The sequence below is a fragment of the Mustela nigripes genome, chromosome 8, assembly GCF_022355385.1.
Source record: "Mustela nigripes isolate SB6536 chromosome 8, MUSNIG.SB6536, whole genome shotgun sequence".
Classification (NCBI taxonomy): Eukaryota; Metazoa; Chordata; class Mammalia; order Carnivora; family Mustelidae; genus Mustela; species Mustela nigripes.
This window is the reverse complement of record NC_081564.1, coordinates 15317713-15342513: the sequence shown is the minus strand read 5'-3', so window position 1 is coordinate 15342513 and position 24801 is coordinate 15317713. Positions and strand designations below refer to the sequence as shown.

Below are 24801 nucleotides of genomic sequence, written 5' to 3'. Positions count from 1 at the left end.
CTGCTGGAGAAGTTCTGTGGACCTAGAAATTTTAATTTCCTACTGGGCAAAATGAAACTCTGTGGCTCTTTGGGAGATGTCATTTACATGGAGAGAATTAAATTCTGTGAACGGAGAAGCATCATACACAGGTTATATGATGGGGTAGGGTCAGCAGAAGCTCACTCTGTTTCCCATTAGAACAAAGGACTGAAATAGGCCCCCTTTCAGAAGACAGGTTGTTATCCTATTCATGGTTCCACCTCCTTTCTTTGGTACTTTCATGGCTTTATTACCTCCTTAGTCCTCAGTGAACTTGTCTCCATTTGTGTTATTTGTATCTGTGAATTTCCAGAAACAACCCCAACATACTCCCCACATAAATCTTTTATTGTCTTGTAATGAACTCTTTCTTTCCTCTTCACCTCTTATAAATGGGACATTAAGTCTTTTTTTTTTTTTTAAAGATTTTATTTATTTATCAGAGAGAGAGAGGGGGAGAGAGCGAGCACAGGCAGACAGAATGGCAGGCAGAGGCAGAGGGAGAAGCAGGCTCCCCGCCGAGCAAGGAGCCCGATGTGGGACTCGATCCCGGGACGCTGGGATCATGACCTGAGCCGAAGGCAGCTGCTTAACCAACTGAGCCACCCAGGCATCCCGGGACATTAAGTCTTAAGAGTATATGATTTCCTCCCTTAGTTTAGTTACAAAATCCACACTGTAAAATGCATAAAGTACACTAATCTTATGGGTACAGTTCAATGAAGTTCTTACACCATATAGACAACTGCGTAGCCACCACATATCAAGATCCAGAACATTTTCATGTCCCCTTCTTATCAGCATCCTTTGCCCAAAGGTGACCACAGTTCTGACCTCTGATTGGCCTGTTCTTGAACTTCAGACAAATGGCGTCATGGAGGGTATGCTTTCTTGGACTTAGCTTTTTTTGACTTGAGTTATCTGTGGCGTTTGTCCATGTGGTGGAGTCTGTCAAGAATCTGTTTCTTTTCATTAATTATGATGTAGTGTTGCCCCAGACACATAGAACTGGAGTTTATTTATCAGTTCTACTGCTGGTGGGATTCAAATTGCTGCCGTAAGGAACACAGCTGTCAGGAAGCATCATTGCATGAGTCCTTTGGTGGCCATAAGCACCTGTTTCTGGTGAGGATATACCCAAGAGTGGGGCAGCTAGTAGGTTTGACTCTGTTTGACTCTAGCAGGTACCCGGCAGATGGATTTTTGGTCAGTATTTCCCGGTGCCAATGGCTACCTCAGTGGTAGGCCCGCCTTACAAGTGTCTCCCAGTTTCCTCCATTCTGCCTCTCTTCCTTGAGAAGCTGATGTGTTCTGTTTCTATACTCTTGGGCCCCCACTTTTTTAGTATCTTACTGTCTCCATTTCTTTTTTTTTCTTAATGCACAAGTTATTTGCTTATATTACTTACATGCTCATAAATGATCACTGAATAAAACATAGTTCATTTTATGACCGTGATTTTTTTTATATTACTATTTTTTCTTAATATAAACTTGGATACGTTTTAAATGTGTACATCGTTAATCCTTCATCTGGAGTTTTCTCTTTTTTTAGTCTTTTGGCATAACAGTTTTTTTTTTTAATTGAAGTATAGTTGATACACAATATTACATTAGTTTTTGGTGTATAACATAGTGATTCAACAACTCTATGTATTATGCTAGGCTCACCACAAGTATAGTTACCATCTGTCACCGTACGATGCTGTGATAATCCCATTGACTATATTCCCTATGCTGTACTTCTCATCCCTGCGACTTAATCATCCCAGAACTGGAAGTCTGTATCTTCCATTCCCTTTTGCCTATTTTACCCATCCCTCCACCCCCCTCCCCTTTCTGGCAACCATCAGTTTTCTGTATTTGTGGGTCTGCTTCTGCTATTGGTTTGTTCGTTTGTTCATTTGTTTTGTTTTTTAGATTCCACATGTAAGTGAAATCATGTGGTACTTGTCTATCTCTGTCTGACTTACTTCGCTTAGCATAATACCCTCGAGGTCAATCCATGTTGTCACAAATGGCACAATCTCATCCTTTCTACATGGCTGAGTAATATTCCGAGTGTGTGTGTGTGTGTGTGTGTGTGTGTGTGTGAGAGAGAGAGAGAGAGAGAATGCCTCATTTTCATAAGAGCTTTTTTAAGAAACATTTTTATAGCTTTATTGAGGTTATACTTGAAGTACCGTAACTACAAGAGTTTTGAAATGTGTACACAGTTGTGAAACCAGTAAGACAATCAAAATAATGAACATATCTGTTACTCTCAAATGTTTCCATCTGCCTCTTGGTAATCCTCCCTCCCCCAGATTTTAAAAATTAGAGGTTTGTTTTTTAATAGAATATGCCAGTATGTGAGAGAATTTAGTTACTTTCTTATGTAACTTTTATATTCTCTTGATCCCTCACATTTGCTTTTTTGAGGGGGGAGTGGTGACCTCTAATCCTTGTTTTACTTACTTCTGGCATTCTGTGGAGAAGACTTGGGACCTCTCCCAGTGGAAGGGAAAACCCAAAACAGTGACCCCTCACCCAATACTTCAGCTAGAGCTGCTGGGTTGCTTGTGCTCCAGCCATGCACTCTGGAGTCAGATTGAGTTCTGATTCGAAATTGGCCTCTTTGTAACCTCTGTAATGTTAAATATCCACACCTCCATCTGTTCACCTGTAAAATGGCCTGACATTGTGTATTCCCCATTCCAATATATCATCAATTATTAGATGCATAATTCATTTAATAACTACTCTATAGGGATTTGGTGAGGGCAGAGACACAGCTGCTTTGTTCCAATATATGTTCACATTTCAGAAACAGTAAAACTTAGGAGACACTAATTCACGGAATCAGAAGTTTGGTGCTAATGCCTACATCATGGGCGTCCTGCAAGAATTAGATGAAGCATCCAAGTGATTACACAGGGTCTGGTCCATAGAAAGTGCTAAAAAGTATGGGTTACTATTAATATTTTATTATATTGGGTTTACGACATATTCTTTTGTTTAGGAAATGGTCTGCCCCTTTAAAAAGTTCGAAAACCACTGCTTTAGGACAGCATTTGGCAGCAAAAGAGACCCCTGTTACAGTTTTTCAACTTCAAAGGCCCTTAAAGACACTTCTGAGGGCTTGATGGGTGTTTCTTTCTTACTGGCTCAATCTGAGATTGTCCCTGCCCGGAGAGACGTCATCTTTGTCGCTGGTGGGAACTCCTGTAATAACTCAACGGTAGGAGCTCCCAGTTAGCAGCTTTTAAAAAGCTCATGAACAGTAAGATTTTCCAGCTCAGACCATTTCTATATTTTGACGAGATGTAAAAAAAGGATTTGATCCAATCTGGCACCTAAAACCCTACCTAAGTCTGTTTTGGAGGGGAGTTGGTGGGCAAACATATGACACAGTTTTAATTATGAATCAATCTGTCAGCTATAAGATTAAAAATAAATAATATGCAAATAGCTGCCTTCAAGAAGGAACCAGACATTCCGGTAGAACTTCAGCCTTGTGTCTTTTTAGCCTGATGTTCCACATCTGGCTGATTCCTTTACCCCCCAGAGTGCTACTGAACATTTACCTGGTAACTTTCTCTCTGCTGGTCTTCCCGTCAGGTGTGAGAGGTGGAGTTCTTGCTCAGAACTGTCAGGTTTCCTTGAAAAGCAGCATATAGCCCCAAATAGATCTCCCTCTCTCTCTGTCTCTCTTTTTTGGACACTGACAGTAGATCAGTTTTGATATCCTTATTTCCTCTTAGAACTGCATCACCATCTCTTATCTGCAGAAGCAGCATAGAAGAGCGCTCTTTTGGCCCTGCATTAGGAAGCTGTCTCCCTCCTCTTCTCACTGCTAAGATGGAGTCAGCCTTCCAGTTTCTCTTCTTTACCCTGTATCCTTGGGCTTGGAAGGTTAACAAACTCATAATAAAATGAACATATCATTTGCCCTTGAGGTAGTGAGGATACACCCACGGACACATGGGAGACCTAAGAATTCTCCTTGCACATTCCCTGGTTCAGCATCACAGATTGCCTATCATAATACTTAAAAAATTTTTTTTGAATTGTGGAGACCATTAATTTTCTGCCTGTGTCCCAAGTCAGTTCAATATCTGTAAACCCAATAATGTGTGTGTGTGGATGGGTGTGGGGGTGTCTAATGCTAATACTTAATACCCCAACGCCAACACCTCAAAATAGTATCACAAGCTAAGCATATTATGGCTTGGGCAGAAGGAATATATAAGAAGTCTGGATGAGTTAAAATGCTTTAATGAGTGTTTGGGTGCTTCACACAAACACGTAAGCCTCCTCTTGACAAACAGGCAAAATAGAGAGGGTAGAATATAGAACTAACAGCCACAGACTGTAAGTAGAAATCAGAGATGTGAGACCCCTTGAGAACTGGATGACAATAGGGGTCTAGAAGGATGCCTCCCACTCCAGTGGGCCCATCGCAGATGAAGTGAGAATCATAATCTTGGCACATCATTGAGCTTTTCAAGCATTTCTTCCTTAGCACATTATAATCTGTTTTGAAGGGAGAAGAGTTAGCAGAAATGGGCTAATAATAAATTGCAATTTTTTTCCCCCATAAATCAAAGAAATGGGAGTGAGAACCCAAAGGCTCAGGTATATCTTCGAGTGGCGAGTAAATTGTTTTGGCCACATGTATATTATGTGAGCAGATTTTCTGTAGTCTCTTTGCTCTGCAAGAGGCACCATGATAATTTTTAAAATGAAACATTGTCTTGGTCATTAATTTTTTATCCCTTGTATCCTTGTATTCCACAGTCTACATTAAGGTAGAGCAGTATGAAAGAACATTCAAAACATTAAAAAAAAAAAGAGAGAGAAAGAAAGAAAGAAACAGAGGAGGTAGTAAATACAGTATTTACCTCCATACCACAAATGAAGACCCCAGCCCCCTGCAAAGTTCAGGATTTAGGGCTTCAGACTCCAAGCTCCAAGGCCAGCTTGCCTCTGTTTTTTTTGGTCGGGGACAGGCAGGGACATTAGAAGGAAGCATAATAGTTAAATGGAGGCATTTACAGTCCAGCATGGAAACGATCTTAAGGAATGGCTTTATTACATATAAGATGGAGACCAGTTGAACTATCGGGCATCGTTTATTCCTTGTTTCTGCTTTTAGGAGATTTAACCATGTCACCCAAAGGGTGATCCAAGGATCCCTTTGAGCCATAGCTACCCACTAGGAATGACAAACTTAGAGTTTTTCTCCCCCATTTTCCATGATAAAGAAGGAGTCCTAGCCAAGGACCCAACCAGATAACCTTCATTCCCCATCTTGTAATCAAGGGTGTACCTCAAACCAATACATTAGGAGTTAACAGGGCTTTTAACATTAAAATACAGATTCCTAGACGACTTAACTACATTAAAAGCTTATCAGCTCAGTTAACAAAATGAAAAGCTCTGTTTTCTGAACCACATTGCACAAGTGTCCTTAATTGATGCTCTTTAATTCTATGTGCCTGGGAAGATTTTTTAAAAATTGATAATCAAAGGGGGTTAAAATAGGGAATTAGTCATGGAAAGAGTGGCACCACTTCTTAAACTAAGTATACTCTAGGTTTGGAAATTGGAAACAATTAATAAACTGTAGGCTTCAAGGCATTTCCTTTTAATTTACTTCTTTTTGTTACATAAAATTTAATTTACTGCCTGTGTGCCTCATTCCAACTATTATTAGAAAATTGCCCTTAAACTTCGAAAGTCTTACATACAATAGCTCTCTGCAAGTCTGATACTGAACCTTGGAAAAGAGAATAGGGAAGCTAAATGCACTGAAATCAAAGTCATTCTGCCATTGAGCAGGGAAATAATTTAGCAAAGCCAGATTAAATCTCTCAATAAAATGACAATTTCATATACATGCCTTCCCATTTTTTGATAGCTAACTGTATAATAAAAACCATTAAAGTGATGCCATGGTACAATGTTTTCAGGATTATTCTGAGCTTCCTTTAAATTTTTCCCTTTTGTTGCATGAAATTAAATTTATTGCCGAGGTATTAAAATAACTCTCAGTGTCCTTCTCAGTCAGTCCTCCTCGATAAGAACTTCATTTTGCTTTCTAAGACTATCTCCGGTTCTAATGTCCTGTGGATGGTGCCGTCTGTTTAATTAGCTGATTGCGATGCTACTCTCTTAGACGCCTGTCCTTGGCTTGCATTTTCCACATTATATTATCGTCCATTAACTTGATCTCATTTCAAGTTGCCACTTCCATATGACAGTCACTTTTGACTGATCTGCTTTTGCCATGTCTTCCAGATGGTTCCTGAGTGAGAAAGAATCAGAGACTTTTCTTTTTCCGCCACAGCATATGTGTGGTAGTGCTAAGTGGGCGGGCATGGGAGCTCGGCTTTGGCAGCCGGGGTTGGCTGAGCCAACGGAAGTGGCACGTGCATTGCTAGTGTCACGTAGGTTCTAAAATCAATGGCTCTAGTAGCAGTTCCCATTTCAAATGGACTTGCTCGATGCAGAACTGGGTTCCTTTCCTCTTTAGGTAATCACAGACCTGGAGGAACAGCTAAACCAGCTCACCGAGGACAATGCTGAGCTCAACAACCAAAATTTCTACTTGTCCAAACAACTCGACGAGGCTTCCGGCGCCAACGATGAGATAGCACAGCTCCGTAGCGAAGTGGATCATCTTCGCCGTGAGATCACGGAGAGGGAGATGCAGCTCACCAGCCAGAAGCAAGTAAGGGCAGTAAGCAGTATCAGGGATCCCTGGCACACTTGGATCCTGTTAGAGCGGGCACCTGGTATACCTCTCCCAAGGGATCCGAGACTGAGCCTTATCTATTAAATGGGCTCTTTTTCATCACCATGTCTGTTTTGAGGGCTTGGGGGTTTGGAAAAAGTAGCTTTTAGAAGTGTGTTGTCCTCTTCATTTGGATTTTTAAAAAAGTAAAAATAAAATAGAATGTTCTGGGAGCCTAGTGCGAGTCCCTTTACTTTTAAGCATAGTCTCTTCCCCCTTGGCTTGCTTTGGGTTCTTTCTTCAAGATGGTGGCAGAAATGGCCCTTTATCCAATCCTGTCTGGTCCCCTGGGTCTATAGAAACTGTGTTTCAGACTGTAGTTAGAAACTTGTACTTTGCTGACACTGATCCAACAAAAGTAACATCCAGGAAATCCTCATTTGATACAAGGCACAACTCAGTGGTACTGATTTGCAGACGATGGAGGCTCTGAAGACCACTTGCACGATGCTGGAAGAACAGGTCATGGACCTGGAAGCTCTGAACGATGAGCTGCTGGAAAAAGAGCGGCAGTGGGAGGCGTGGAGGAGCGTCCTTGGCGACGAGAAGTCCCAGTTTGAGTGTCGGGTTCGAGAGTTACAGAGGATGCTGGACACCGAAAAGCAAAGCAGGTGGGACTACCTATTTGTAGAAAGTCATTTATGGGATCACCTGAGCATTAGGAACAGGGTGACCAAGAGTCCCAGCTTGCCCAGGACTGAGAGAAGTTTCTAGCATACAAGACTTTCAGTGCTAAAGCTGGGAGACTCTTGGGCAAACCACGGTGGGTCGTCATCCTAGTTGGAAGTATGGCCAGTGTCCCTTGGATTCTATGTTGAAAGCTGGTGTCCTTTTACCCCATGTGGAGGCCTGGGAGTCAGCAGGGCAAATAGCTCAGTGCTTCCTTAGCAGAAACTCTTATCTTGCGTTTGTTATCATTGTGACCATGTAGCAAGACCATCTCCATTCTAAACCCGGTCCTGTGTAAAGCTAGTCACCTGTCTAGACCAGGGTTTCTCAACCTCGTCACTACTGATGGTTTGGGCTAGATAATCCCTTATTGTGAGGGCCGTCGTGTGCCTCGTAAAAATGTGAGCCTCATCCCTGCTTTTACCCACCAGATACCAGTAACAACCCCTTCTTCACAGTGTGGCACCAAATATGTCTCCAGACATTGTCTGATGTCCCAAGGGGGCAGCATTAGCCTTGGTTAAGAACAACTTCTCTACAAGAACAGTTGAGCTTTTTTCTTTCGTAGTAGGAAATAATAAGTTCAAGCAGGATCTTTCCTCTGCTTTCCCATTTTCATTTCGAGTCAGAATCCTCTTCCTACTGGGGCCATGATAGTGCAGGTCACATACTTCCTACCCCTGGGGGGTGCCTTTCACACTGCAGACATGGCCGACGGGAAGATTGGTTATGACAGCTTTACAGCTGCAGAGTGTTTGGTTCTAACAAAATGGGTCTATTATGACAGTTTACCAGCAGATAGAAATAAATGGTCTTGAAGAATAGGTCTCATTTTCCACTGTGCACGCAGGAGTTAGCTCATGACTTCATGTGTGCACAAATGAATTGTATCCTTCCCTCTTAACCTCACTCATATCACCTTCCTCTGAGACTGACCTTCCTGGGATCCTCTGATCTCCTTAACTGAGATGAACTATGCCTGGAAACGTCTCTCACAAAACATTTAGTTGGATAGCATCGGACTCATTTTGGCATTTCCCACATTGACTTGACCACAGTACGGTAGACTCAGCCAAATGTGTTGGATGTTTAATGTGTGCTAAGTCACTTACACTAGAAAAGATTGGAGGCAAAAGATGAGACTCTTTCCACTTCGAGTGACACCGGTAGACCTACTCATATTTTGGATATCCTCCCGCGCGGTATTTGCCCAGGTGACGGCCTGCGGGTTTAAGACCTCCTGTTCCTCTTTGCCCGGAGCCTTCATGGTATATTCCAGTCGCTTTCACGCAGACCCCATCCCTTCTGCCCTCAAGTGCAGCTCCTCTCTGTGCTGTTTCTCGAATCCCTCAGAGACCAATTTGAGGGTCGGAAGCTGACTTCAGCATCAAGAAACACGCATTTCACATGGAAGGTATAATTATGGGCTGTGCTTAGGAAGACATTTCATGTGTACTTTCAGGGACAGTTGTGAAAGATCTTGGCTTTTCTTCTCTCCCCCCACCCTCCCGCCCCTCTATTTTGGTGTTACGTGGGATACCGAGATGAGTAAAATATAATTCTTAATTCTTCTGCTCAAGAGGCAAGTCTCATGGAGAAGATGAATTATGCATTCGGGTATTTACCACCTCAAATAGAGAGTGGGGTGTGCCAGGAGAGGAGTACGTTTATGCTTTGGATCTAGAACAAGGAGAGCTTCCTTGCAAGAGGAGAAGTTGAGCAAGGTTTTAGGGAGAATGTGGTCTTTTGAGTTCATCCTTGAAGGCTGAGTAAGATTTGGGTTTGCAGGGGAGGGGAGGTAGGGGAGGTAGGGGAGGAGAGCGCGGGCCAGTACAGGAGACTGTATAAGCCCAGGTATGGAAGGACCAAAACACAACACTTAAATGGGGAATGGCAGCAATTCTTCTAGCTTAGTTCTTGTTTTTTCTATTTTCTAACCTTATTTATAGATACGTTCATCAGATTCGAGTTTCAGTTTCCTAATGAGCACCCCAAACATATAACTTATTGCTCAGACTTTAAGGAGAGGAAACGTTTCTTTGATTGAGTTTTCCTGTGGTTCCTCGGAGGACCTCGTTCCATTTCTGCTCCCAGGGGAGGTTCTGACAGTCTAGCGACATCCCATTCAGTCCAGTTGTTTTTGGAAAATTGCCTTTTCCCCTTCAGCCTTTCCAAGTGAGTACTCATAGGAACTTTAACTATTAAGAGTATTTTTACCCAAGGTCTAAAGTGGGTCAAATCTTCCCTCTGTAAGCAGTCAGAAAGTAAGTCATAATTTGGAACTGAGAATCTGGGTTGGGCCTCTCTCCAGCCGGTAACCTGTTCGGTTGCTTATCGAGATCAGAGATGGGCTCACTTCCTCCTTCTGGACTGGTGACTGGGGGGCTTCTGAAATGGGCCTGTGCTCTCCTGGCAGGGCGCGGGCCGACCAGCGGATCACCGAGTCCCGCCAGGTGGTGGAGCTGGCCGTGAAGGAGCACAAGGCTGAGATCCTCGCTCTGCAGCAGGCCCTCAAGGAGCAGAAGCTGAAGGCTGAGAGCCTCTCCGACAAGGTCAGCGCCCATCCCTTCTGCTTTTAGGAGGGCATCTCCATCTTATATTTATTTATTTTTTATTTTTTAAAGATTTTATTTATTTATTTGACAGACAGAGATCACAAGTAGACAGAGAGACAGGCAGAGAGAGAGGAGGAAGCAGACTCCCGCTGAGCAGGGAGCCCGACATGGGGCTCGATCCCAGGACCCTGGGATCATGACCCGAGCTGAAGGCAGAGGCTTTAACCCACTGAGCCACCCAGTTGCCTCTAACTCCCTCTTTTAGAAGGCATAGTTGACCCATGGACAGGTGCAATCCACGGTCTGCATATTTCACGAATGCACATTTACTCTGTCCTGTCAAATCGCAGGGTCAGGCTCCATATGGGCCTCCTGGGTTGGCAAGAGTGTGGGAGGTGTGGTGGGGACTGGTGTGTCACAGTCTGTAGGTGACTATCCGGGCCCCTGAGGTCTGGATTCTGATCTGGCCACACTGCTTTCTCATTTTCTGGCACCTGATTTGAGATTTAATCTCTGGGTTGGTCGCAGGCCTTAATGTTGAGTGTTCTTGGGAAGTGCTCAATGGCAAGGACTAATGCTCCTTCCGTTGCTGCCACAGTGGGCAGCCTGGCCTCTCTCTGTTCCGAGGCCAGGGTGAGTCCTGATGACCATGTGAGTCCTCAGTATTCTACTTTGGAAACAGGCACGTGCCGTGTTCTGGAGGTTTATCTAAGTCTTGAAAGAGATTTCAAATAGATGCTCCAGTGTTCCCGATAACAAGAATGCAGATCAAAGAAATTTCATGTATAGACCCAGGCTTACACACACACATGCTTTTTCACAAACACACGCATAAAATAAAGCAAGAATCTGAATTTCGTATTTTGTGTAACTCTTTGTTATTTCATGATTTTAAAAGTAACTATTTGGGGTCATTGTGACAGATCTAGAAACCTGAGAGAAATAAAGGAAAAGATGACTGGCAATCCACCACTGATCTATCAGAATAAATATAGATTCTTATTATGTAAACAAATTTATAGCTTCAAAAAGAAAACACCATAGAACTAGGGGCTTTTCCTCAGTTACTGACTGATCAGTGTTTTGAATGTGTAGTTCTAAAAAAAACCTCAACAACACAGAAATATCTATTTAATCATTTAATCATTCTACTTGTGTTGGAACTTTGAGCTTCTTTCAATTTTCTGTTGTGGTGTTATAAATCTTTATGGATACCCATGATTATTTTCTTACAAAAATAAAATTTCACAGGAATAAAATTATTGGATTCAAGGCTACAGCTTGCCACTCAGGAACACTCTGGAGTTCCTTGATACTGGCTTACTTTTTTCTTTTTTAACCCGTTACGAAATTAGTATATTATTTAGAGGTAAAGGAACACTTTTGTGATTGAACTTGAATATTTTTTTCTATTTGATTGTTCTTAGAGTATCCATAGCAAAGTTCTGCCCATCCTTTAAGTTTCCAGATATTGGGGTGCCTGGGTAGCTCATTCGGTTAAGTGTCCAGCTCTTGATCTCAGCTTAGGTCTTGATCTCAGAGTTGTAAGTTCAGGCCCCAAGTTGGGCTCCACGCTGGGTGCAGAACTCACTTTAAATAAAAAACAAACTGGAGTCCAGATATTGATGTAATCTCTTCTAGACAACTGGTAATTCAGGAAGACTTTCTCTTCTCCATACCCCTTTTATCAAAAATATTACATGACAAAGCAATCCTTTTTTGTGTACATGTCTAGTTATGGGCTGCTCTCTGCCTTTGGACTTTATGTAAGATTCTTAAGAGAGTTTGTCCATTTTTTCATCCTTAAGAGCCCTGATATCATGCTGTGCAAATAGTAAGCATTCAGCATTTGATTACTTAATTAATTTCAGTCAAAGTGATCATCCTTGTCTTAGAACTTGTCATAGCTCTTTATGTGACCCGTGCCTTAGAAATAACCCTATCCCCATATAAGGCTTAGCTGTGACATGGACCTTTGTGTTATACTTTTAGAAAACAATATTTATTTATTCATTCACTTATTTTTTGAAAGATTTTATCTATTCAAGAGAGAGAGAGCATGGGCATGTGAGAATCAGCATGAGTCGGGGAGGGGCAGAGGCAGCAGGAGAGGGAGAAGCAGACTCCTTGTTGAACATGGGGCCCAATCCCAAGACCCTGAGATCATGACGTGAGCCAAAGGCAGGCACTCAAGCAACTGAGCCACCCAGGCACTCCTAGAAAACAATACTTATACTCTGATTTTCAGAACCTGATTCTTTACATGTGAAAATTTGGGGGTATTTGCAAAAGTCATCAGCATTGACATTCCTAAATATAATATTATGGCCAATTTTTCCAAATGCCCAGCTCAATGACCTGGAGAAGAAACATGCCATGCTTGAAATGAACGCCCGCAGTTTACAGCAGAAACTGGAGACTGAACGGGAGCTCAAACAGAGGCTTCTGGAAGAGGTGAGTCTGTGACACCTGAGAAACCGGGCCAAGTAGAATTCTGAAGGTGAAAATTGATGTGTTAAGTGGTCAGATCCAGATCAGACATCATTGTTTTGAAGTTTGAGTTTTCAAGAAAGAGTAAAGTGGTCACGTAATACTTTTCTGAAGGCATTTACCATGTTCGAAGAACGTGTCACAAAGGCCAAAAGATCTTTGTCACTTGCATCCACTCATGTGGTGCTTAAAAGAATGTTGAGCACCAATGAGTATGTGCCAAATGGAAGTTTGTTAAATAGACGGGTGACTGAATACTGAGTGAAATTGTGCTTTTAGAGTTAATATCTAAAGTGTATTTGGTTTTCGGGCTAATAAACATCTGTGCACATTGGCTTCATGCACAGGGCAGGGACTTGGCCAGATTTATGCTATGTACTAAATGTCATGAAGACTTTTGATCATCCATTTAATTCAGTTAAAAAAAGTTAGGCCCTGCGTTTGAGACATAGAATGGAAAGCTCCTGAACCCATCCCTTGTATTATTTCCTGGACCTTTTAGCAGAAATCTGAAAGTCTCTGTTTAAGTTGATAACTACTTCCCACTCCCAGCCAAAGCCCTCCCTTATATATTGAATCACTAATGATTCTGCTTTGTTCATTAGAACTGACCAACCAGGACAAATATACTTTCTAAAGACATTTAATGAGAAACAGGACTCCAAGAGTGTTCTCTTTAGCCCATAGTGAACCTGATAGTTCAGTTAACCAGGTCGCCTTTTCTGGTTACTTGAGGTTTTATTATATGATGCCTCCCGAAGGACCCTGCTGATAGAAATAACATTGCTAAGCTATTAACTTTGAAAAGTGTGGTGAAAATTTCGCAGGTGCGTATGAAATATTTTACAGAATGAGACTGTAAAAAAAATGGGTGGGAGTTTGGGAGAGTTCTGGAGATGGATGACGGTGACGGTTGCCTAACACCGAACATGTCCTTGGTGCTGAGCAACTGTCCACTTAAAAATGGTTAAAATGGTAAATTTTATGTATATTGTACCACAACAAAGATTTTACAACAAAATTAATCATATACACACAGGGAAGTTCACCAAAGGCAGGGATAAGAACGCTGTCATAAAAATTTAAAGATCTACCTGGTGGCCAAGTAAAGAACGATGGTCTTTTATCTGGAATGAGTAGACAAACGCCCCCACTTAGGCACATGCTGGAAACAGAACAGAAATAATCAGTGATGTTGCCTGGTCCTATTTTCCTTCCAAAGGAAGAGAATTGGTTCTGACAGCTCGACACTTTGGTCCAAGGTTACATGGTGACTCAGTGACAAGTCTTGGAATAGCAGGCTGGGATCCTGATTCAGTCCCCTCCTTCTCACTTCCAAACGACACGAGAACATTTCCAGCTTCCCAGTCTGTACCTCGCAGATAGAGTTTTGAGCACAGACATCTGGCTGACACTGAGTTTGCGGCAGATTTCACTGACAGTTGAAACCATTACGAAACAAAGAATGATATTCATCGTTCAGGATGTGGCTAGGACCCCTGGGCCTGCTCTGCACTTTATAACCATGTGACCAAGGGCTTAAACTGAGTGTTCTTTTTTTTTTTTTTGATACTTTTTTTTTTTTTTAAAGTGGAGACACCTGATTAATCATCAACACAGTGAAAATATAAAACATTTTCATCATCCAAAAATTTCCCTATGCCTCTTCTAGTCAATACCTTCTCACCCTGGCTCCAGGAACCCACAGATCTGCTTGATCTTTGTCACTACTGATAGCTTTTCTTTTCTAGAATTTCCTAGAAGTGGAGTCATACTATATATACTCCTTGTATCTGAATTCTTTATTTTCTTTTTTTATTTTTAAAGATTATTTTAGAAAGAGAGTATGTGTGAGTGGGGTAGGGGCAAGGGGTTACGGAGAGAGAGAATCTCAAGCAGACTCCCCATTGAGGTTGGAGCCCAACTTGGGGCTCCATTTTGTGACCCTGAGCTTATGACCTGAGCTGAAACCAAGAGTCAGACGCTTAACTCACTGAGCCACCCAAGCGCTCTTCAATTCTTTGGTTTAGTTGAGCATGTTTTTTGGGATTTGTCTGTGTTGGTGAATGCACTAGCAGTTCATTGCTTTTTATTACTAAGCAGTAATTCATTGTATGGGTATACCATAATCTATCCGCTCCCCTGTTGATGATTCTTTGAATAGTTTCCAGTGTTTAGTTATTATACATAAATCTGCTGTGAAAACTTGTGGGCAAATCTTTGTGTAGATATGTTTTCATTCCTCTAGAAGGAGCATTGCTGGATCCCACGTATAGGTTGATAACGAAGTGGTTGTTTCAGTTTGCATGCCCAACAGCAGTTCCAAACTGTAATGCTTGGCATTGTTTAGTCTTTCTAGTGTATCAATTACAATATCACATTGTGGTTTTACTTTGCATTTTTTAAATAATGAAAGATGATAAGTATCTTTTCATGTCTTTATCATTCATATATCTTCTTTTGGAAAGTGTAAGTTCAGATCTTTTGGGTAATTACTTCTGAGTAAAGTTGTTAAAGATTTTTATTTATTTATTTATTTAAAGATTTTATTTATTTATTTGGCAGACAGAGATCACAAGTAGGCAGAGAGGCAGGCGGAGAGAGAAGAGGAAGCAGGCTCCCTGCCGAGCAGAGAGCCAATAGCGGGGCTCGATCCCAGGACCCTGGGATCATGACCCAAGCCGAGGGCAGAGGCTCTAACCTACTGAGCCACCTGGGTGCCCCTTATTTATTTTTTATAAAGATTTTATTTATTTATTTGACAGACAGAGATCACAAGTAGGCAGAGAGGCAGACAGAGAGAGAAGGAGGGGAAGCAGGCTCCCCATGGAGCAAAGAACCCGATGTGGGGCTTGATCCCAGGACCCTGGGATCATGACCTGAGCCGAAGGCAGAGGCTTTAACACACTGAGTCACCCAGGCACCCCAAAGATTTTTTGATACTAACTCTTTGCCAGATATATGGATGGTAAATCTTTCACCCAGTCTGTAGCTTGCTTTGTCTTTTAAAACAGTATCTTTCAAAGTGCAAATGTTCTTAATTTTTATGAAGTCAGATTTATCAGTTTTTAAAAATGGTTTCTTTTCTGTGTCCTAGTTAAGAAATCTATGCTTACCCTAAAGTTGAAGATACTTTCTTCTCTCTGTACTCCTAGAAGTTTTATAGTTTTATCTTTCATATGGAGATCTGGGAAGTATTTTGAGTTAATTTTTATGTATGGTATGAGAGGACAGGTTCACTGTTTTCCATAGAATTATCCTGTTAGTCCAGTACCATTTGTTAAAGATTCTTTTCCTCATTAAATTTTCTTTCTTTCTTTCTTTTTTTTTTTTTAAGATTTTATTTATTTGACAGAGAGAAAGAGAGCACGAGCAGGGGGAGAGGCAGAGGGAGAGGCGAAGCAGGCTCCCTGCAGAGCAGGGGAAGCCCGATATGGGATTCGATCCCAGGACTCAGGGATCATGACCTGAGCCGAAGGCAATGGGTTAACCCAGGTGCCCTCCTCGTTAACTTTTCTTGTTATAGAGTCATCTACATGTCTCTCCTTGTTCTGTTACCAGACCATCTGATTATAACGCATCTTGAAATCAAGAGATATTGTTGTGTGTGTGTGTGTGTCTGTGTGTGTGTGTGATCTGATAAGTGTCCTCTTTAATCCCCATCCCCCATTTCTCCCATCCTCCCACTCACCTCCCCTCTGGTAGCCATCAGTTTGTTCTTGTCTCTCTTCCCATTTTGTATTTGCTCAACTTTCTTCTTTCTTCAGTTAATCCAAGTATCCTCTTCATGAGGTACAGAGACCTATAAAGGGGGCCAGAATCTCGGCCTCAGAATGGGGAAGAGTTTTTTATGTCATGCAACCCAAATTCCAGCCCTTGTTCCATTGTCCTCTTCATCCCTGCCCCTGGCAGATTTTGCTAATGGACATTTCTTCTAAATCTTTCCTCTTGGGCCCAAAATGGCTTCAGAACCTTTTTTGACATGGCACTTGACAGCTGCTATCAGTCCATCGGAAGTAATGACAAAGATGAAAATCCATTTGCTAATTCTGGTCAAGTTAACCTGTTTAAGGCAGAGAGAATCCTTTCCCCAACATTCCCCACCAGGGCTCCTGGTTGGACCTCGGCCTGAGTGCACAGTGTTTTTGGATATGCCAACCCACTTTTTCCAGTAAATTTAATTCTCAGGAAGTCCTGTCTCATTTTGAACTAAAGCTTGTAACTTTCAGCCACTGGTTCTATTTCATTGAAACATTTGAAAATAGAGCAGTCTGATATTTCCAACCAAAATGAAGAGATTAATGCTGATTAGTGATCAAATTACTTAATGGATAATTTAAAAAATAATGTTTCCTTAACAACTGCTATGTGCCCGGTGCCCTTCTGCATACTTTCCATGAATTGGCTCCTATGTGACAGTTCTATGAGAAAACTACTTCTTTTATCTCTGTGATGGTCACTTAGATATCTAAGTCGCTCTCCCACTCCAGACTGCCCTGCCTTTCCTAAGAGAAACATTTCAAGTCCCTCCAAGTTTGAAATGTTCTTTTCTGATAGATTTATCTTTCCAAAGAGACTTTCTAGAAGTCCGCATGGTCTGAACAACATGGAGTACTGTGGGACATCTCCAGCTCCATTCCAAGCTCTGTAAACCTCTGCCAATTACCCTGGGCTCTTTGGGTACCTTTGTTGCATCATTGATACCCACTGACTGTCCCATAGGTTTGGGTTTTTTTTTTGAATAAATATCTTTATATTCTATGTTTATCAGTCAATGTTTTGTTTTTTTGGTTTTTTTGTTTTTTAAGATTTTATTTATTTGAGAGGATCATGAGCAGGGCGGGGAGGAGCAGAGGCAGAGGGAGAAACAGACTCCCCACTGAATAGGGAGCCCAACACACACCGGGCTGGATCCCAGGCCACCGGGATCATGACCTGAGCCGAAGGCAGATGCTTCACCATTGACGAAGCCACCCCGGCTCCCCTATCAGTCAGTGTTTTTAAAAATACTGCCCTTTTGAACTTAATCTAGTTGGTTTTGATCCATCCTTTCAGCCACCAGGGCTGTCTGGTGCTCTGGTTCTGGGGTCCAGCTCCTCCGTGCGTCCTGCCAGTCTCCTGTCCCCCTTGTGAGGCTGTCGGACAGATGGAAGCACAGAGCTAAGCCTCTCCTTCCGGTCGGACCCTGACCCGTGAATAGCCCCCATTTGCTCCTCTCTGGGAAGCAGGTAAACGGTTTTGAAAAAATGTTCCGCTGAGCACCAACCTGCCACTCTTACTTGTTTTTTATTATAGTAAATAAGCAGCCTGTTTCTTGGAAAGCTAACGGACAGTTGATGCATTTGTTCTAGAGAAATATTTTGGGCCCGGCTGTCCCCAAACCAATTCTTGTCCCCAGCTCCTGTTTCTCTGCTTCCTGCCTAGTAATTAATGTTGTCCTAAAATAGTGGGAAGAAACTAAAGAGGGTAATTTGCGGAAATCACTTGCGCTGTAGGGGACTGATAGCTCCCTTTAAGAGGTAATTTTAGCTGTTTTCTCTGCTCCCCTCCCCCCCACAATATTTTAGGAATTTCTGTGGTTTGAGTCAGAAATTCCAGGTTGGTATATAGGCCAGGTGGTCTCTGGTTGATGACAGTATCTCTTGCTTTATGGAGGACTGATGAGGGGAGGCTGGTGGAGGAGGTCTGCACAGGGAAGCCAGTGGGGTAGGGAGAGGGGAGTCTGAACCGGATGGAGGGAATGGAAGAGAGAAAGATTACTAAAATGCCTTGATTTTAGCATCTATGGTACACTGGGCACTGGCGCTCAGTACATCGCCCAGTCGCCAGGGTGGGGGGGGGTCATTATACCCACTTTCAGATGAAGACACCAAGGCTTCTAGAGCCAATATGAGTTGCCCTATGGTCCTATGACTGGTACATGTTAGAGTCCTCATTCATACTAGCGTCTGTAGCATTCCAAAGCGTACATTCATCCCACCACACTGTGATGCCTCAAGGAATCCGCTTCCCCTCAAGAGGAAGGGCCATTGAGAAGTAGAGATGGAAAGAGAAAAAAAAAAAAAAAAACATAGGTTGAAGGAAGCGAATGGAATGAAGAGGGTCACCAAGTCTGAAGTTGTTGGTGGCCTTTGGCCTTCTACGGCTGAGGACATGAAGATTTGCTGTGGCCTGTCGGAAAATGCCCATGGCCGTGTTTACTCTCCTGGGGAGCTCTGTCCTAGAGTCTGCAGAGATTCTAGACCACCACGGGAGGGGGTAATAGGGCCGCCTACACAGTGGTTAGATTGTCACCCCAGGGTCAGATGACATCAGGTGGTGTCTCATCAGGGTAGCTGCTCTCTCCTGCTTTTTTAGAAACAGAAGCATTTTAGGAAAGAGAGCCATAAAACCAGCATCTTTATAGCCTGCCTTATTTTCTCGTTGACTTCCATTATAAAAATCGGAGAGATTTTCAGCACAGAACTATTTCCAAAACACTGAAGTGATCCCCCCTGCCTCCACCGGCCCCCTGGGTTTTTACTGATTCTTGTGCTGAATCTGGGCTCTTCCTCTTCCTCCCCATACTGCAGAAGCATCTCCTGTGATTGTGGCTATCTGTGTCCTGGTTGGGGGTCCCTCACCCTGAGGAGGTACTCCTTAAAATGAGAGGTGACATGATTCCCCTTTGCACATCCACACTGCCTGAACAAAGCGATCTCTCAGAATAGCATCTGAGACCTTACAAAGCAAAGCTAAGGCAGACTGGAGCTTAGCTGTCATGGCAGTAATTCACAGCATCTTTGATGTCAACTCAGATGGGCCACGTGTCCTTAACTGTAACCGAATGGAAAGGTGGACACGGCGGCCTGGTCTTCCTCTTACAGTGGGGATCCTGTGACTTGCTGGCCATCCAAGATTTGGGGCACATTCTTTTTAACTGTGCCACACGTCTGTCGGGGACAGAAAACAGTCGGCAATTCTGGAAGGAGATGATTTCAGAAGCCGAAATTTGGCGCCAAGCCTGCGATTAGTTTGATGACAAGAACAGTGGGGACATGAGTTGTATTGTCCGTGGTATCGAGACTCTGGCCTTTCCCCCCACTAGCAAGCCAAATTACAGCAGCAGATGGACATGCAGAAGAGCCACATCTTCCGTCTGACTCAAGGGCTGCAAGAAGCTCTGGACCGGGCGGATCTGCTGAAGACGGAAAGGAGCGATCTGGAATACCAGCTAGAAAACATTCAGGTGAGAACCGGCAGAGGGAATTTACTTAGAAATTGTCTGCGGATGCAAAGCGTCATGGCCGAAAGCCACCTGGTGAAATGATCAGAGTGATCTCTTTATACTGCGTGTTTTTCCCCACATTTCATTATGAAAATTTCCATACCTTCAGAGAAGTTAGAGCATACCTGTAATACCAGCTCTGAGATTCTAATATTAACCCCTGACTTTTTTTTCCCCCGTATGCATATCCATCTATCAGTCCTTTTTTAAATTTTGTTTTTGGCCATAAGAAAAGGAGTGAGTAAGTAAATATTGGCCCAGTGTGGTCTGTGTTGAATTTTCATAAGCTAGTATCCTCGTGACTTAGTTTTTTTATTTTCTTAAAGTGCCAAATTTATTTGTTTATTTTTATTTTTTAATTTTTTTTTAAGTTTTAGTTTATTTATTTGACAGAGAGATCACAAGTAGGCAGAGAGGCAGGCAGAGAGCGGGGTGGGGTGGGGGAAGCAGGCTCCCCACTGAGCAGAGAGCCTGAAGTGGGGCTTGATCCCAGGACCCCGAGATCATGACCTGAGCTGAAGGCAGAGGCTTAACCCACTGAGCCACCCAGGCGCCCCTTAAGTACCAAATTTAAAAGCATCTTTCTTTCGAGGGCTGAGCTTATTTTTGTTTTTATGAATTTTTAGGTTCTCTATTCTCACGAAAAGGTGAAAATGGAAGGTACTATTTCTCAACAAACCAAACTCATTGACTTTCTGCAAGCCAAAATGGACCAGCCCGCTAAGAAGAAAAAGGTGGGTCCTCGTGTTTGAAAAGTGGAGAGTTTTTGCTCAGCCATTGTGATTCATTAAATACCACTGTGATAGATAATTGGAGAAATATCAAAGAAAACAAAACGCACATTTTCTTGTTTTATACTGGGTTGAAAAGAGGTTTTGAGATAGAACAGTCCTTACAGAAGGGATGTCATTAATCAAGACTGTAACACACTGCTCTGTGTTCGTGGCCTTTAAAATTATAGTGCCTGTATCTGATTTCCTAAGCAGCTGGGATGTGGGAGGGTGGGCAGCACACAGAAAGGTTTATATGGAGGTCATTGTACACGATTCCAGAAAGATTAGCAGGTCACAGGTACAGGACTATAGAGATTACAGGACATGGATTCGGCATTTGACAGAGAGAGAGGGGGGTCCTCAGTTCTGTTGAAGGATTCTTAGGGCACAGGTACAGGGCTCTAGAAAAGACTCGAAATTACCCAGCCCAGTCCTTTTGATTGACAAAGGCCTGTGTGACACCGGGAGCCAGGGAGTTGAGGTGACTTGCCTACAGTGCCTGACTGGATAGCTAGGCCCTCCACTGAGGGCCGCTCCCCTTTAAAATTGTGATAAACAAACAAATGAAAAACTGTGACCAAAAAGAAAATTTAAAAAATCCAACTGTGGACAGGGTTCTATGTAGATGCACCTGGGAAGATTTTTACTACACCCAAAACATACTTCCCTAAACCAGCGAGCCCCCCTGCCCCCAACCCCAGGAGGTTTGGCTAGGTGTTCTCAGCTGGAAAAGGTCTCTAAGGAGCTTGCAGTTTGCTTCCAAAGGCATTCCTGCCCCAGAGGAGCAGCGGCAGCCCCCCTCTGACTTGGATTACGTGAAAGGGGGCTGGGGTAGGCAGTTGGGGCCCGTGGGGCCAGCGCTGTTTGCACTATGAGGGGCGAGGACAGCCTTCAGAAGCAGTGTCCTCCTCTGGGGGCTGCCGGGAAGGGATGTTCTTTGCCGTGTTTCTGCTTGTTATGCTGACGATATTTAATCTTCTTTTATGATATTGAATCTTTTTTTATTTTAACAGCCGATTGTTATCTGACTGTGTCATGTGCTGTAGTTAGGGTGTTTCCATTGATTTCTGGTTTTTTTCAGTCCCATTATTCCCTGTGTTTTCCTTTTTTTCCCTCCGTGTCCAGTATGTGTTTTCCATTTGCATTGTTGTTGTTGTTTTTTAATTTTTGAGTAGGCCCCTTGTTTTGATGTCACTTTACTAGTCAGGTTTTTGGTCTCCTTTTTAAAAAAAAAATTTTTTTTTTAAACCCTCATCTCTGTGTCTTGTAACTAAGCATCATGAGACAAACGCGGAGCAAGAGTGATTTCCGAACCATCCCTCCTGACTCCATCCTCCACTTCCATTTTTTGAGGGTAAAGACTCAGGAAATGGCTCTCCTTCTTGGGAATGCTAAAGGAAGAGGTGGTGGCAGTTCAAGCATCTTGAGCCCTCTTGTTGAAAATTTGCGAAACCCTATTTTTTTCCAGCCGGCTGGAATGGGCTGTGGCTCAGTCTCCCCTTTCCCCCCTTCACATGCCATTTTTACTAAATCCGCTTACAGTGAGTATGCTCCTGGCTTTCGTGGTTTGCTCCTCTTGAGTCAGAGTTCCTTTAGCTAGTTTCAAGTGCCAGTTTCCAGGAGTTAGGAGATATCTCTGTTTCCATTGCTAGGGTTTATTTAGTCGACGGAAAGAGGACCCTGCTTTGCCCACACAGGTTCCTCTGCAGTACAATGAGCTGAAGGTGGCTCTGGAGAAGGAGAAAGCTCGCTGCGCAGAGCTAGAGGAAGCCCTTCAGAAGACCCGCATCGAGCTCCGGTCTGCCCGGGAGGAAGGTAGGGGCACTCGCTATGCTGGGTCTGTGGGGAAAGGCAGAGGACCCACCTGAAGCAGATTGGTCATACTAGTTCAGCATCTGTCTTGGTGGCCCGAAAGCTCTCAGTCCAGACGTCCCAAGTCTGAACGAGTCACAGCGTCCTTGGTATTGCCCGTTCGGCATGATGCATGTTCTTTTGGTCTTGGGTCCTCGAAAGATAGCCCAGGGGCAGTCCGCTTGGTTTTGGCCTCTTGGTGGCCCAGCTAACCAAAAGACATTGGACTGGTCTCTCTCCAGCTGCCCACCGGAAGGCCACAGACCATCCACACCCATCTACGCCAGCCACCGCGAGGCAGCAGATCGCCATGTCCGCCATCGTGCGGTCACCCGAGCACCAGCCCAGTGCCATGAGCCTGCTGGCCCCGCCATCTAGCCGCAGAAAGGAGTCGTCCACTCCAGAGGGTACGTGCTCAAGGAGCCACTGGAGTTCCGCTGAAAATCGTTTTTAGTCGACTAAGATAATGCAGACATATCGTGAAAGTGACAAGTAATAATATTAAGGGTGATAATGCTGAAGAGTAAGAAGTCTGTCTTCTCCCCCGTCCCAGGCCAGTTCGCTGAGCTGGAGACCACCAGTGCATTCTTCCTGCAACAGTTCGTGCACGTAGGCACATGTCATGGTATTCATGTGTCTTATATAATTATATTTAAAGAGTATGAGAAAATAGGCATATTTTCCTCAGCCCTTTTTTCTGTTGTAAATATCACAGCACACTATGCTGTACCCTGCAAAACACCTTTCTTTCACTTAAAATCCTATCTTAGATTGTTTATGAATGCCTGTGCCTGGACCTCGTCCTCCGAGAGGACTACATGGTAGTCACTGGCATGGGTACGTGGCTCACCCGTTAGACGAGCCCCTGCTCATGGGTGCTGGGGTTGTTTCCAGTCTGTCCTCGGCAGGAGCGCCCTGCAGTGGAATCCTGCGCCTCTGTGGGTGCTGCGGCCGCAGGGTTAGCTCTGGGGAAAGGACTCCCTGCGTTAGAGATTATTTGCATGTTGAGTGTCGGAGGTTTGATCCATTTTATATTCTTACCAACAGTGTAAGAAGTTTTCTTTGTGGACTTAAAAGTACTCTGTTTGCCTAGAAAGGAAAAGGACTTTAAAAAAAAAAAAAAAAAGGTTAGATTGTGAGGGCGATCTGGCTGTGACATCTGTCACCCTGTTGATCACCAGGGTTGATTCAGCTGATCTGGCTGGCGAGGCAGGTGTCCCCCTCCTCCCTCACAGCTCCGTGTGCGTCCCCCAACAAAGCCGCACACTCGGTCAAAGGTGACGGCCTTCCCGGATAGAGGAGGACTGTTCTTCGGTCAAGGGTATATGAGTAGCTGAGCTTCCCTGCTCGAACCTTCAAACAAGCTCTCAGGGTCCATTCATAGGAGAATGTCATGTGGTCAAGCTTCTAAGACTGCAGACGCACCCAAATGAGGCGCTGCCTGTGGCAAACTGCCTCGCTTTAAAAAAAAAAAAAAAAAAGGCCAAGGAAGGTGGTTTGGAAGGTCTCAGGAGATCATAGAGCAGAGCTTCATGGTGGCATCACAGTATCACAGTGTAACGGGTGTTAGTGGCAAATCTCGATGGCATTTTGGTGTGTTGGTGGGTTTTCTTCAACATTGGTTTCTCTCCAGCGATGATGCCGTCTTATTTCCTATGTTTCCGTAACACTTTGAATCAAAGAGCTTTACTCTTAAACGCATCGTGATGGTGATGGTAACACAGGGGAAGAAAACCTGTCTGGCCGTGGTGTCTGTTGCCTGGGCTCTGCAGAGCAGCAGCCGGCGAAGGTCTGAGGGTCCCAGGCTCCTGCTTCCCGTGTGCTACACACTGACCGGGCCAGAGTGCGCGCGTGTATTTATTCCTTAGGGTTTTCTGATCAAGGATGGAGGCCATGTTCTGTGCAGAATTTGGATTCAGAAATTTGGGTCCTGAGCTTTGCTATTTAAAGCAGTATTTAATTAGGTCACTGTGGAGAGGGGGGCTTATTAAGTTGAGGGATGTGTTGCAGGAAGCAACCTTCTTATTTTAACAGACTGGTATATAAATGTAAGAATTCAATTTTTAAGGCTTACACATTGAGTTTTTCACCAGAGGAGGCTCTTCATGAAAGAACAGGACATGAGGAGAGAATTCTTCAGTCATTTTATGTATGTAATAACTAGAAATTCTGTAATTAAGAACGAATTTTTTTTTTAAGATTTTATTTATTTATTCGACAGACAGATCACAAGGAGGCAGAGAGGCAGGCAGAGAGAGAGAAGGAAGCAGGCTCCCTGCTCAGCAGATTGCCCAATGCGGGGCTCGATCCCAGGTGGGATCATGACCTAAGCCGAAGGCAGAGGCTTTAACCCACTGAGCCAACCAGGTGTCCCAAGAACTGATTTTTAAACTGAATT

At 43.5% G+C, this 24801-nt stretch overlaps 1 protein-coding gene across 7 annotated transcripts in view; it reads left to right on the top strand.

The window, feature by feature from the left end:
* CIT (citron rho-interacting serine/threonine kinase) overlaps window positions 1–24801 on the top strand; it is a 166940-nt gene that overhangs the window by 116889 nt on the left and 25250 nt on the right. For 3 of the 7 annotated variants that reach the window (XM_059408549.1, XM_059408552.1, XM_059408548.1), the window contains 8 exons: window positions 6538–6735; window positions 7189–7409; window positions 9884–10019; window positions 12372–12476; window positions 19600–19740; window positions 20406–20513; window positions 22205–22367; window positions 22646–22810. In XM_059408549.1, coding sequence (XP_059264532.1) covers window positions 6538–6735; window positions 7189–7409; window positions 9884–10019; window positions 12372–12476; window positions 19600–19740; window positions 20406–20513; window positions 22205–22367; window positions 22646–22810 — 1237 coding nt within the window. The remainder of the gene's footprint in view (window positions 1–6537; window positions 6736–7188; window positions 7410–9883; window positions 10020–12371; window positions 12477–19599; window positions 19741–20405; window positions 20514–22204; window positions 22368–22645; window positions 22811–24801) is intronic. The other 4 variants (XM_059408553.1, XM_059408550.1, XM_059408554.1 and 1 more) reach the window with 3 other exon arrangements.